Here is a 13,974-nt window from a genome sequence, read left to right as displayed (position 1 = left end):
GTCAATAATTATCCAACTACACTGAGACTGCAATTTCAGACTTATATGGTGTTTTGTATTTTTGTGTACGTTCAACACTGGATACAAGTTTTGAGATTTGAGCAAAGGCAGTTGTTCTAAAATTTCTAGGGGTTTGTATGTGAGAGAGAATTTTTATTGTCTGCTGTAGAATATGTAATGCAGAGACAGTCAAAAGAGTAATTGTCATTGGAATGACTTCTCCAATTGACAATTGGATACACACTTGATGGGCAGCTTTTTCCCATCACAGTCAGCCTTTTAGTGTGCAGGAACAACATTTGAAATTATGACTTTAATTTTGTAGATGGTTTATTACAAATCTCCTTCCATCCAGTTTATGGTACTCAATCCAAACATGTACGCTCACTTCTATAGTCATTCTTCCTTTTTATTTGAACAAACCCAAGACAGAGGTGCTGACTCCATGGGTGTGCTCCGGGGTCAAGCCCCCATGGGGAAAAAAATAGAGGGTATTCAGCACTCACCAGCCACAGCTGCTTGGCAGGGCTACCAGTCAGCTGTTTGGCAGCTGGCTGGAGGTGCTTGGGAGAGGATGGAAAACTGCGGGGGTGGGGCTTTGGGGTAGGGGACAGAGTGGGACAGGAAGAGGCGGAACTGGGGGGTGGGGGGAGGATGGGACCTGGGGGAAAGGGCGGAGTAGGGGTGGAGAACCCACTGGGAAAAATAAAAGTCAGCGCCTGTGAACCAAGACACAATGTATTAAAGAGTTAACACTTGCTAACACGATTAACCACAGTATTAGTATTTTGTACATTAACATTACTTCTCTGGGCTGTTTCATCCCAAACTAGTGGTGTAGCCACTTGGTTGTATTCCCAATAACCAATAACAATAAAACTCACTTTCAAATTCACCATATGTGATTTGATATTCATCTATCCAGCACTGTGTTAATGTGGTGGGGGTGGACAAATGCCACAGTGGACCAGCACAGGAAGTGGCCAATGATCTCTTCCGGGGACAAGGGCTGAAGCTGGTCCCACAACACCTACATGCCACATCAAGCCTAGAGGAAATAAAAAGGGAGGAATCAGGTTTTAGACCTGATGCAGAGAGAAACTAGACATCGGCTGAGCAATCGAGGGCAAAGAACTCTAAGAGTATGTCTACACTGGCAGAGTTACATCACCAGCAGTTACAGCACCGCTCAGAGAGCGCTGAAGGGAAACCGCTGTTGTGTGTTCACTCTGTCAACTGCCTGCTCAATAGCGTGTTCACACTTGCGGTACTCGCATCAGTATTTGGAGCGGTACACTTTGGGCAGCTATCCCACAGAGCATCTCTTCCTTTCCTTCCTCTGCCGCTAAGAATTGTGGGAAGGCGGTGGGGGTCATGGGGCATCCCGGGTCCTGTCCCACAGATGCATTGCTTCACATCTCAGCTATCCCTGTGCTTCTGTCCGTATTTGGCACCATCTTCCAACAGTTTGTGTACTGTGCGCTCTGCCTCTTCGGTCTGCAGGAATGGATCCTGTACTGTCGACCAATATGCTGCCTGCTCTCAATAACACGTCATGGGTGTCAGTGGTGTTATTCCTTAAACTACAAAGGCAAGAGGAGTTTGATATTGATCTTGCCACGCGTAGTAGCTATGACACGAGATTGCTTTTGGGCTTGGGAAACAAGCACTGACTGGTGGGATTACATCGTCATGCACGTCTGGGATGACAAGTAGTGGCTGCAGAACTTTCGGATTAGGAAAGCCACATTCATGGGACTGCGTGATGAGCTCGCCCCAGCCCTGGGGCACAAGGACACAAGAATGAGAGCAGCCCTTTCGCTGGAGAAGCACGTGGCGATTGCACTGTGGAAGCTGGCTACTCTAGACTGCTACAGATCGGTCGCTAACCAGTTCAGAGTGGGAAAGTCCACCGTTGGACTTGTGTTGATAGAAGTCTTCAGGGCCATTAATCGCATCCTGCTCTGAAAGACTGTGACTCTGGGCAATGTGTGTGATGTGGCTGGCTTTGCACAAATGGGCTTCCCTAACTGCGGAGGGGTGATAGATGGCACGCATATTTCAATTCTGGCACCAGACCACCTAGCCACAAATACATTAATTGGAAGGTATTTCTCTGGTTCTCCAGGTGCTTGTGGATCACCATGGGTGTTTCACGGACATTAACATAGGCTGGTCCAGAAAGGTGCATGACGCACACATCTTTTGGAACACTGGCCTGTTCAGGAAGCTGCAAGCAGGGACTTTCTTCCCGGACCAGAAGATCACCTTAGGGGAAGTTGAAATGCCCATTGTAATCCTGGAAGACCCTGCCTACCCCTTAATGCCGTGGCTTATGAAGCCATACACTGGGCACCTTGACAGCAGCAAATAGGTTCAACAGCAGGCTGAGCAAGTGCAGAATGACTGTTGAGTGCTTTTGGCTGATTAAAGACCTGCTGGCGCTCTGTGGTTTCGTTCTGATGCGCCGCATTCTCCTTTTGGTCCCTCTTCTCGCTGTCCCGCCACTCCTTCAATTCTTGTTTTTTGGCCGGGGAGTGCATCGTGACTTCATGCAGAAAGTCCTCTTTAGTTCTTCGTGGCCGCTTTCTGATTCTGCGCGGCTGTTCAGCTGGTGATAACAAAGAGGGAGGGTGGGCTCCCAAGGTCATATCTGTAAAGCCAAAATGCAACATTTTACGGAAGCAGTATTGTTTGCAACACACAGACCACTGCTTCAGTGATTTAAAACACAGCCAGTATTCACATACATGTCACTAGCTGGCTGACCCCAGGCAAGCACACATGAGCCACAAGACCCCCAAAATGGTGAGTAACCACAGGGGCAGGGGAAATCAGTGTCCCAAGACCGTACTGTAACCTGGGCACGTGGCTCTTGGGGAGAGCCAGCACTGTAGTGGGAGCGGGGGGCTTTTATAATCATTACTTTCCCCACATTTTCCACAAGTTGTGTTGATTATGGAAGATATCTCACTGCTGAGGGTGAGTAGGGAATCAAGGGAGGGTCTTCTCCAAGACTGAACCTCCTCCCTGGCCCTTATGTGGCTTGCCTATGTGCAGCAATGGTCCCCACCCCTGTCCCTCCACCCAGTGATGGCAGAGTGGCGCAGGAAAGTTCCCTTAATGGGGAAAGACGCAAAGCAGCTCTGCCAAAGAACCTGCAACAGCAGATTGTCTAGTATCTCTGAGAGTTACATGGAGATCTATGGGGTAGATTCCCGTGAAGTGAGGGAGTCAATCAACACAGTGTTCCACTGCTCAGGCTAGGCATGTGGTGGTACGCGCATCATACAGACACAAGCCTGCTTTCTGCAACCCTCCTGCCCCCAACAACTCGCTTCCGCGATTCCCAAAATCAAAGCTACTTACCAGGGGCCTCCTCTCCTGTTGTGCTTCAGAAAGCTCCGACAGCTGTGACTGGCTAGCTTCCTCTGGGGTAGAGAAGCGCTCCTGGCTGCATGCAACTCTGACCTCCGAGTCGTCCTCTGCCTCTGTGTCCCCCTCCACATCCTCGTCCAAGATTTCCTTCTCCTGGCTCGGTTCACTCTCGACTGGCATGCGAGCCACCAAAGTATCCACAGTGACCTTCGCCGTGGAGGTGGGGTCACTGTGGAGGTGGGGTCTCTTTGTAGAACCGGCAGCTCGTGGGTACAGCACCGGAGCAGTGGTTTGCCTCCCGCGCCTTGTGGTAGGCGTTCTGTAGCTCCTTCACTTTGACCCTGCACTGCAGTTTGACCTGATCATGGCCCCTTTCTGTCATGCATCATGAACTCTATCCATAGGTATCATAATTCCTACGGCTGGAGCGCAGCTGGGACTGGACAGCCTCCTCTCCCCGAATGCTGATGAGGTCCAGCAGCTTGGCATTGCTCCAAGCGGGGGATTGCCTGGTTCATGGAGCAGCCATGGTCACCTGGAAAGATGTGCTGAGACCACTGCACATGTCACCGAGCAAACAGGAAGGGGACTTTCAAAATTACCAAGGAATTTAAGGGGTGGGGCTCATGGTTGGTCACCTGAGGGCAGGGCAGTAGAGTTCAAACCGATGACTAGAGAGGCAAAAACAGGCATTGTGGGACACCTCCTAGAGGCCAATTGCAGCGCTGTAATCGATCAGGGTGTCTACACTGGCACCGCGGTGCTGTAGCCCTGGCGCAGAAAGTATACACCTCTCATCAGGGTGTGTTTTTTAACAGTGCTGCAACTCCGCACTACGTGGCTCAGCAGTGTGTACACCTCGGGAGTTACACCGCAGAAAGCTGCTTTAGTGCACAGAAACTTGCCAGTGTAGACAAGGCCTCAGAACAGGCAACTTTGAGCTCAAGTGTTATTGCTCACTTAGTTTCCCTAAAGTCCAACACTGGGAAAAGTGTTGAGTTTGATCCTACACAGGGCATGTGAACTGTGCCTTAGAACAGAGGGGAAAGTAACCTGTTTAGTGTATGCATTCATATCTCATTCATATCTCATAAGTACATTTGATGAACTTTTTCTAAAATAAAAATAAAGTAGTGCTTAAATGTATTCTGTATGGCGATATATCCTCTGACATTGTATTTATCCAAATGTTTCAGTTATTAATTGGGCTCAAATAGCAGAACTGCTCTCCTCTATTTTCCCTAATGTAAAATCTGTGTGTAAAAAAGGCTGTGGTTTATACCATATGCTTGTTTCAACTTGGTTTTTTGGTTTAAAAAAAATTTCTTTCCAAAACATAAGGATTAGTGGAAAATGTATTGTTAACAGTGAATCTCTGTAGATACTAATCCTTTGGCAAGGTGATGCTAGCTAAATGGAAAATGATTGATCTACATTGCTTGAAACTAGATAATACACAGTTTACTTTAAGGGAAAGATTGCAGGGCGTTTTCTTATCAGCTTTGTCAAAGTTTAAATATATTAACAATAATGTTGACACAGCCATATGCACATTAGAGCCTTTAACATGCAATAGGATACTGAAATTTTGGTTCTACATTAAAGTTATAGAGTAGGGGGAAAGTCCCTGCATTAATTGAGATTATAAAATATGGCCACAAGGGGGCATTTACAATTTTAGAGGTGCATTTGAATTTGTCATCTGGAATTTATGAATTTCACAAAAGATGAGATAATACTTTCAGTTCTTGAACATAAATTTGGGGGGTTTACAATACCACCAAATACTTTACCTGCAAACAATAGTGTTTCTAGATAATCCGATTACTTGCCCTAGCCAGAAAAGGATGTTATGTGTTTTGGCATTCAAAGAAATGCATTGTCTATCTGATCTTACATGGATTATTATAATAAATATTCAAAGCCAATGCCACAGCATTAGTAGAATAATATAGAAATATAAGGTAATAAAAGGAGAGCAAGGAGGGGGAACCCTCTGCCCCCTTAAATAAGACCCAATAAACCAACAAAAACACTTTGTTCCCTAACTGAGGCAAGGAAAAAGATGATAGAACTTTTTCTTTCTTTCTTTCAAAAAAAAAAAAAAGTGTCCCGTTTATCTAAAAAGATCTGCACTAGATGGAAAAAAAATGATGGTGCTCAGTATGTATTATCAGTGTTCGGAGGGGAGACAGTAGTGAGTACACTTAAGATATGTATGTGTAATGGGCACACACCATGCTTTTACTGTGTGTATTTTCAAGGTACCATTATCTATATACGCAGTTTCCTAATTATTCTTTAGTACTAACATTGGTTAGAGAGTATATTTGTATCACTATCAGAAGATCCATATTTTTTCACGAACATTGACAGCTGGTTTGCACTGGAGTTACATGAGTACTGTACAGCTAGGTTTGGAAGGATTCAATTTTTATTGGTAACTGTTGGTAAACATTGATTTCACCACACACACACAAACCTATGAAAAAATATTCCCATCAGTAATAATCAAAATTTACAGATCAACAAAGTAAGAAAAATGCTGCTTGAGAATTTATTTATTTACTTTGTATATGTTAACAATTTGTTTTAACAGTTATAAAGCTTTAACTTTTTGAATCTCAACATTTACTGTCATTAAATAATTGTCTAACCTTCCCCCATAGGTTTGTGGAACTGTGAACATTTAAATAGATAAAAATAAAAAAATAGCTTTAAAATAAACATGGATGTTATCCATCAAAATTTTTTTTTAAAAAATTGAATTCTTCCAAACCTGTGTACATCCTATTACAGTTCTTTAATTCTTTCTCAAGCAAATTTTTTTGTTAAGTGTATCGTGTAAAAGTGACAATAGACCCTTGATTTCCACACTATTTGTCTCTTTCACAGGGTAGTAGCCAGTGGCTTAGTAGGAATGTATTTTAATGAAATACGTGAAACAATAAATGACATACCAAAATAGTATCTGGTTTTCCCATGGCTGGCCATTTAATTGCAGAAAACAAATGGCCTTGGCTTTATTTATTGCAATAAGATAAGATAAAATAAATGCCACTCACTGGGTTCTGATTACTTTCTGGGCTTTGTTCGCATGCTACTTAGCTGGGAAATAGTTTTTCAGATACAGCTGATCCTGGCATATGACAGAGGTCCCCAAACTGTGGGACATGCTTCCCTACGGAAGTGCAGAGGAATGTTCAGGGGGGCGTGGTGAGGCCTGTGCCAGCCCCCATGGGGGGTGGGTGTGAGCACCACTCAGCCCCTCCTGGCCCCCAGCTCTGCTCTGGCCCAGCCCTGCCCCCTAGCCACGTCCCTATCCCTGGGCCCGTCCCCATCCCCAGCCTCGGCGCAGCTCATTCCTGTCCCCAGTTCGCTCGTGGCCCAGGGCCGGGAGCAGACCACACCTTGCCACAGGCCCAGCTTCTAGCCCCTGCCCCACCCCCCAGCTGTGGCCTCTCCTCCTCCCCACGGCCCCTGCCCCACCTCCCAGCTGTGTGGGGGCATGCACAGGATAAGGAGAGGTGCAACCCTCAAAAGTTTGGGGCTCACTGGCATGTGATGCAAGTACAGTGTGGCACTGAACTGTTAAGACTATAATGATCTCACACAATATATATATATATATTTCAGAGTCTTTACCACTTACATGTACTGTAGCTTTTCTTGATCTTTAACCTCTTATTCCGTGAAATGAAGAAGAAAATGGAACACAGCCAGTGCAACCATCAGTTTTTGACTGTTTTTTCTTAGGTTCATAATCATGGCTAAAACTGTACACTTTTACGGGAGCTATTCTTATTACTGGACCAGATGACCCAGGCCATAGAAGCAGCAACAGTATAAATGATGTATCTTCCTCTAGTGTAAGCATGGTTTGTGAACCATGAGAAAATGTAGTTTGAGAGAGTGGGAACCACAGGATTGACTGGGTTTATTTCTCGGTTGCAATTTTCCTTTCTCATTTTGTTGGATTCAGTTTGAGGTTGATATTGTTTACCAACCTTTATAACGTTGGGACTGGTTGATGAGAGTTCAATGGGAAATTTGCCCATGTAAGTAGAAATATAAGCTAAATGTTGAGTTGATGCAAATTGGTGGTATATTCAGTGTATTGAAAGGAAGAAAACAAAGTCATAACTGCAGTGGTAATGGAGTATAGATAGAGCTGGGTGGGAATGTTCTGCCAAAAAACTCTTGAGTTGGAATATGCTGATTCATCAAACTGAAACTGTTTGCAGAAAATGGGTAGCTTTAACAAATCTCCCAATTTGAAATTTAAAAAAATTGTTGAAATGTCCCATTGTGGTGTTTTTGAAGCAAAGTATTGTTTTTTGGTTCAAAATTACTTTTTGTTTTGGAATTTCATGGCAAGAAAGGTAAACATTTTTAAAAGGTCAAAATATAAATGAAATGTTACAGAATTATCAAAACAAAATGTTTTAATTCACACAATCCAAAAAAATTTATGGATCGGTTTGTGAAAAATTTTGAGATTTTTTTTTTTTTTTACTTTTTGTCCCGATTCAGGACTGGAAAATTTTTAGAAATCTTGAAAATTTTTGCAGGATGGGAAAATCATTTCCCTCTCACCTATTAAGCAATGATCCTATTATACTGTTATGACATGAGTCATGCACCAGATGACACTGTTACAAAATATTTTTACTTAAGATGGGAGTACATATTTGAGCACTACTCTATCTTTTGAAGGAATCTTTGTACTGGATTGTTAGTTTTTTGATGGGGTTTCTTTTTGGGGGTAGCTGTTGCAAGCAGCAGGAAAGTTTGCCTCAATATCACCAAGAGTATGTCTATACTATCTGCCGGATCAGCGGGCAGCGATCGATCCAGAGGGGATCGATTTAGCACATTTAGTCTAGACGCGATAAATCTACCCCTGAGCGCTCTCCCGTCGACTCCTGTACTCCACCTCTGCGAGAGGCGCAGGCAGAGTCAACGGGTGGAGCAGCAGCAGTTGACTCACCGCAGTAAAGACATTGCAGTGAGTAGATCTAAGTTCGTCAACGTCAGCTACATTATTCATGTAGCTGAAGTTGTGTAACTTTGTTCGATTTCTCCCCCTCACCCCCAACCCCCCAGTGTAGACCAGGCCTAATTCTTGGGGGCAAAGCTGTTCATGGAGTACCTAGCACTGGTGTTTGAGCTGAGAATTCTGAAGTATTTTAATGGGAAGAAGTCTCAAAAACAGAGGCTGTGGGTTGAGTAGAGTAGGGGAGACCACTTTGCAGCAGCCAAAAAATTAAGAGAAATGTAGAATAACAAACACACACTGATTCATTCTATTAGCCAAGAAGCTGTTGGATGAAAGAGACAGATTGCCCCTTCTCCCACCAGTCTTGGGAGATGAGAGACTTCACATATGTTAGTTACTAGCCAAAGACTGATGTGGAAGATGGGGAGCCCCTGAGCAGGGGTCCAGGTACCACAACTTGGTAGGGACACTAGCACCTTCTACTTTCACAGCACTTAGATTTAAAGGGGGTGGTGTTGGCTCCTTTATGTGGGCATTGTTTTTGGACAGTAGGACAGCCCATCTTTTGTGCATGTCTTTTGGTCGATAGGTTATCTAGCTATTAATTTTCAGATAAACTTTCCAAGGCTTGTGTGTGATTAGATAAGTGGGAGGGGAGGGGATGACAAGGAAAAGATGAAGCAGTCACAGAGGCCAGTACAAAAAAGGGAAACATTTTTAAATTGCAGGGGGGTGGTTTTGGAAGGGGGCGTGACCTAGGGGGTTGGGGTTGGGGTTTTTCTCCCCCACTAACAGGTGTTGGGTAAATTCTTCCTTCCCTGCAAATCTTGATTTGTGACCCTGAGAGGAGGGAGTCAGGAGGTTGGGATAGCGGCCTTTTAAAGAAAAGTTGTGTTTTTAGCTTTCCTTTAAAAAAGTGTATTGGGTGGAGTTGGAGTAAGAATCACTGAGGTTTGGAAGATACTAACAAAAATACAAATCTGACACTAGCCTTGGTAGTTTAGAGAGAGATCTTTCTTCTATGGTGTTTGCATTACATGAAAAGGGAATGGGCGATTAGAAGACACCAACTGATTCAAATTGTAATGTCTCAAGAGTTGTTTTGAAATCATTATGGAGGAGGAGAGAAAAAGGAAATTGTAGACAGCTCTTTCGAAACTGCCTGTTCCTACAAGGAAAACATTTCTTTTAAAGAATAGGTAAGTTATCTGAGCAATCAAGGAGTGGCTTGTTTTTTCAAGTCTGAGTGCTTTGAAGCTCTTGGCTTTGCTATCAAATAAATGTTTCACACACAATTTTATCAAGACTGTTAGTTAATCTACAGTTAGGTTTCAGCTGGCATTTCCATTATGAATCCCAAGTTTCAGGTTTAATATTTGACTGCCATCTGACAAACTATCAATAATCAAATGATCAGCCACCGTATTTTTATAATTCAGATAATTATCTAGTTAACTACTGTTGTGGTTCTTGAGGTTTAATATATTTTATTATTTTATTGAGTGAGAGTTAATGCCCCAGAATGAGTGACTAGATGAGTGATCCTATGTCCTGCAGGATTCCAGAACATTGACTGGCAGGGCTCGCTCACAATAGTTTCACTTTGAATAGCCCGACATCAAAGTTATTGCTGCACAGCTGAATAATACTTGTAGAGAGAGTAAGAGATAAATTGAGACATAGAATCATAGAATTCAAGATCAGAAGGGACCATTATGATCATCTAGTCTGACCTCCTGCTAGATGCAGGCCACATAAGCCGATCCACCCACTCCTTTAGCAAGCGACCCCTGCCCCATGCTTCGGAGGAAGGCGAAAAACCTCCAGGGCCACTGCCAATCTTCCCTGGAGGAAAATTCCTTCCTGACCCCAAATATGGTGGTCAGCTGAACCCCGAGCATGCGGGCAAGACTCTCCAGCCATACCCTCTGGAAAAAGGTTATATCGTATCATTGACCCATTGTACTATTTACCAGTGTGGCACTTAATTGACCTATTGACTAAGCCCGTTATCCTATCATACCATCTCTTCCATAAACTTATCTAGCTTAATCTTAAAGTCATGGAGGTCCTTCGCCCCCACTGTTTCCCTCGGTAGGCTGTTCCAGTATTGCACTCCCCTGATGGTTAGAAACCTTCGTCTAATTTCAAGCCTGAATTTCCTGACTGACAATTTATATCCGTTTGTCCTCGTGTCCACATTAGCACTGAGCTGAAATAATTCCTCTCCTTCCCTGGTATTTATCCCTCTGATATATTTAAAGAGTGCAATCATATCTCCTCTTATCCTTCTTTTGGTTAAGGAAAACAAACCGAGCTCCTCAAGTCTCCTTTCATACGACAAGCCTTCCATTCCTCGGATCATTCTAATGGCCCTTCTTTGTACCCGTTCCAGTTTGAATTCATCCTTCTTAAACATGGGAGACCAAAACTGCACACAATACTCCAAATGAGGTCTCACCAACGCCTTATATAACGGGACTAGCACCTCCTTATCCCTACTAGAAATACCTCGCCTAATGCATCCCAAGACCGCATTAGCTTTTTTAACGGCCACATCACATTGCCTACTCATAGTCATCCTACGATCAACCAGGACTCCTAGGTCCTTCTCCTCCTCCGTTACTTCCAACTGGTGCGTCCCCAGCTTATAACTAAAATTCTTGTTAGTCATCCCTAAATGCATAACCTTACACTTCTCACTATTGAATTTCATCCTGTTACTAATACTCCAGTTTACAAGGTCATCCAAATCTCCCTGGAGGATATCCCGATCCTTTTCTGAATTGGCAATACCTCCCAACTTGGTGTCATCCGCAAACTTTATCAGCCCACTCCTACTCTTGGTTCCCAGGTCAGCAATAAATAGATTGAATAAAATCGGACCCAAAACCGAACCTTGAGGAACTCCACTGGTAACCCCCCTCCAACCTGACAGTTCCCCCTTCAATACTACCCTCTGAAGTCTCCCCTTTAACCAGCTCCTTATTCACCTCTGGATTTTCATTTCGATCCCCATCTTTTCCAATTTAACCAGTAATTCTTCATGCGGTACCGTATCAAACGCCTTACTGAAATCCAGATATATTAGATCCACCACATTTCCCTTGTCTAAAAAATCTGTAGGCAAAGGAGGAAGCTAATTTCAGCTGAGATTTGAAATAAATTGAATCAGTGGAGCAAAATGACCTAGTAAGGTTAGTCCCGACATCCAAAGCTTTTGAGGAGAGTGTGGTATGCTCACAATGGTGAGGCTGAATGAAGGGACAAAGGTTAATGCTGGGTCACCAAGAAAGGGTATGAGAGAAGCTGAAGTATATCTATGGAGGGCTTTTTAAAAAAAGACGGCCAGTTTGACTTGGCAGTGAGATTGTTTGAAGATGGGAGTGATGTGGATGTACATACTTCTCTGCACATGGGAGGAGGCAGGCATCTGCATTTGGCACATGCTACAGGTTAGCTGTCATTTGGAGAGTCCACAGAAAAGGTACTGCAGTAGTTGAAGTGATAGGAAATTAAGACATCAGAGATGTGGGAGATTGAGAGACTATCAGAGTCCAGGATGATGCCAGGGTTACGGACCGTGCAGTTAAATGCAAGGTTAAAATCAAGGGAGATAAGAGTTTTCTGTAAGATTGAGGATGTTTCTTTTGCCCAACATGAGCTCTTTTATTTTGAGATATCTAGCTAAAGGAAGTTGAGATGAAGATGTAGTTTGATTTAATTTGTACAAGATGTAGTTTGTAGCTTGAAGGCAGGCAGAGAAAGTGGATGGATTAGAGTTGCAGGTAAAAATTTGTACACATAATATCGTTAGTATTAAAATATTAGTTAAGGGGAAAAGTAAAGACAGGATGACCAAAAAGACAAATGTGCCTATGGATAAAGTAGAGCAGAGTTCTGAAATTTATGGAGTGCAATAGAGGAGGGGTCTTGAAACATACATAGAGTTGTCACCGAAGGTAGGTAGGAATGAAACCTTCACAGGAAAGAAACAAACATGGAGTCTGTCCAAAAGGACTGCATTGGCCAATTGCAGTAACTATGCTTATGTCAAGTTTAGATTAGGAAGGAAAAGTAACTTTCATAAGCAGAAAGGTGTGTGACTAATTTTGTGGAATTGAGCAGATTCTGTGCTACTGATAAATCTGAAATTGGTCCAGAATGTTAGTGTCAAAGGTGTCTAGAGAGAGGAGGAAAGCCTACAGTCTCAAGCACTTTGCTAAGGAAGGGAAGATTTGAGATATGACAGGTTAAAGAGAAGTGGTAAAGTTACAGGACGTTTGGAATAAATACCAAACCGGATGGAATTTAATGTCACAAAAATGTGTACTGATATCATCTTGGTCTTCTGGGGTAACCCCAGATAGAGTGCACTGGCAGTCATAAAGGCATGAATAACTTTGGTGGGATGCAAATCAGAGAAATGGCTGCAATAGGTGCATTTGGCCACAGATGCTACCTGAGAATCCAGGCACAAGTTGTGGATCAAGAAGAACTGCCAAGGTTGTGAAACTTGTTGACGGAAGGTCTAGGCGTGCTCAGTAATGTGGAACAGATACTGCTACTACTACAGTAGATGTAGATGCTTGCTTCTACCTAACACCACCACTTCTGTTTTGTCTGGTCTGTGTCTGTTAGCTTCAGGCCCTTCCTGAGTCAGGCATTGGGAAAGCAGAGAGATGTACCATTTAAGTCTTGTGGAAAAGAGAATTAGAAAGGTATATTATTTCTCTGCTTGTGGCATTGCAGACCAAATGGCCTCACATGCGTGTTGAATAGGGGACTATAATCTTTCAGAGCATTGCATAAAAGGCTCGAGACAGATGAGTAATTGCCCATACTGCCTTGGGATATCTTTGATGAAAGGAGAGAACTACTGAAATGTGATCCTGAGATCCAATTCTACCAAGCTAGTGTCTGTAGTAAAACAATAAAATAAAAGCTGTCCTGAGACATGAAAGGCTGTTGGTACATCTGAAAATGTCAGCCTGGACACCTAACCTCTATTTATCACTGGAAACTAACAAAACTAGCAGTGTCTTTGTACCCTACGGATCATGCCTTAAAGTGGGCATATGGTTTCCATATTGGAATGTGATTCTACATATGGCCATAAAGCCCTGCAGTGGTTATTTTATTGGTTTTGAAAGAATGTCACTTCCCCCTGCTTGTCAGCATTTTTTTATTTTAGTGTATGTTTGGTCAATTTAGCGTTGCCATTGTGGAGGATTGTGCAGTTGGGTCTATGTCTTTTGTGATGTCTGTATGTCAGTGGATAATAAGTGACAGAATGCTATCAGTTCTAAGAATTTACAGGCACCTATAGAAATAATCCTGTGTGAAAAAGTAAGCTGTAAGTCTTTGGAATTAAATTGCACAGTAATTGCACAGAGCTTTACCCTGAAGCTTTTTGACTCAACCCTTTATTTTGTCTTTTAGGCACACCACTGCTAGTGAGGAGGAGCAGTGACCCAGCGCTGGGCCCACCTGCTGGCTTCCACCCAGGTGCTGCACACCCCACTGACAATAGTCTGAAATCCGTTGTGGCTGTAAGTATCACGTCATTTATGTTTTTAGGAAGGGTGAAGTTGTTT

The 13,974-nt window shown here is 43.3% G+C and overlaps 1 protein-coding gene across 7 annotated transcripts in view; it reads left to right on the top strand.

Moving 5' to 3' along the window:
* Positions 1-13,974, top strand: part of PARD3B (par-3 family cell polarity regulator beta) — a 645,413-nt gene that overhangs the window by 256,249 nt on the left and 375,190 nt on the right. For all 7 annotated transcript variants that reach the window (XM_039494273.1, XM_039494274.1, XM_039494277.1 and 4 more), the window contains one exon: positions 13,820-13,929. In XM_039494273.1, the coding sequence (XP_039350207.1) occupies positions 13,820-13,929 (110 nt within the window). The remainder of the gene's footprint in view (positions 1-13,819; positions 13,930-13,974) is intronic.

Source organism: Mauremys reevesii, linkage group 11 (genome assembly GCF_016161935.1).
Source record: "Mauremys reevesii isolate NIE-2019 linkage group 11, ASM1616193v1, whole genome shotgun sequence".
NCBI classification, from domain to species: Eukaryota; Metazoa; Chordata; order Testudines; family Geoemydidae; genus Mauremys; species Mauremys reevesii.
The sequence above is the reverse complement of the archived record's forward strand: the minus strand, read 5'-3'. Positions and strand labels throughout refer to the sequence as shown.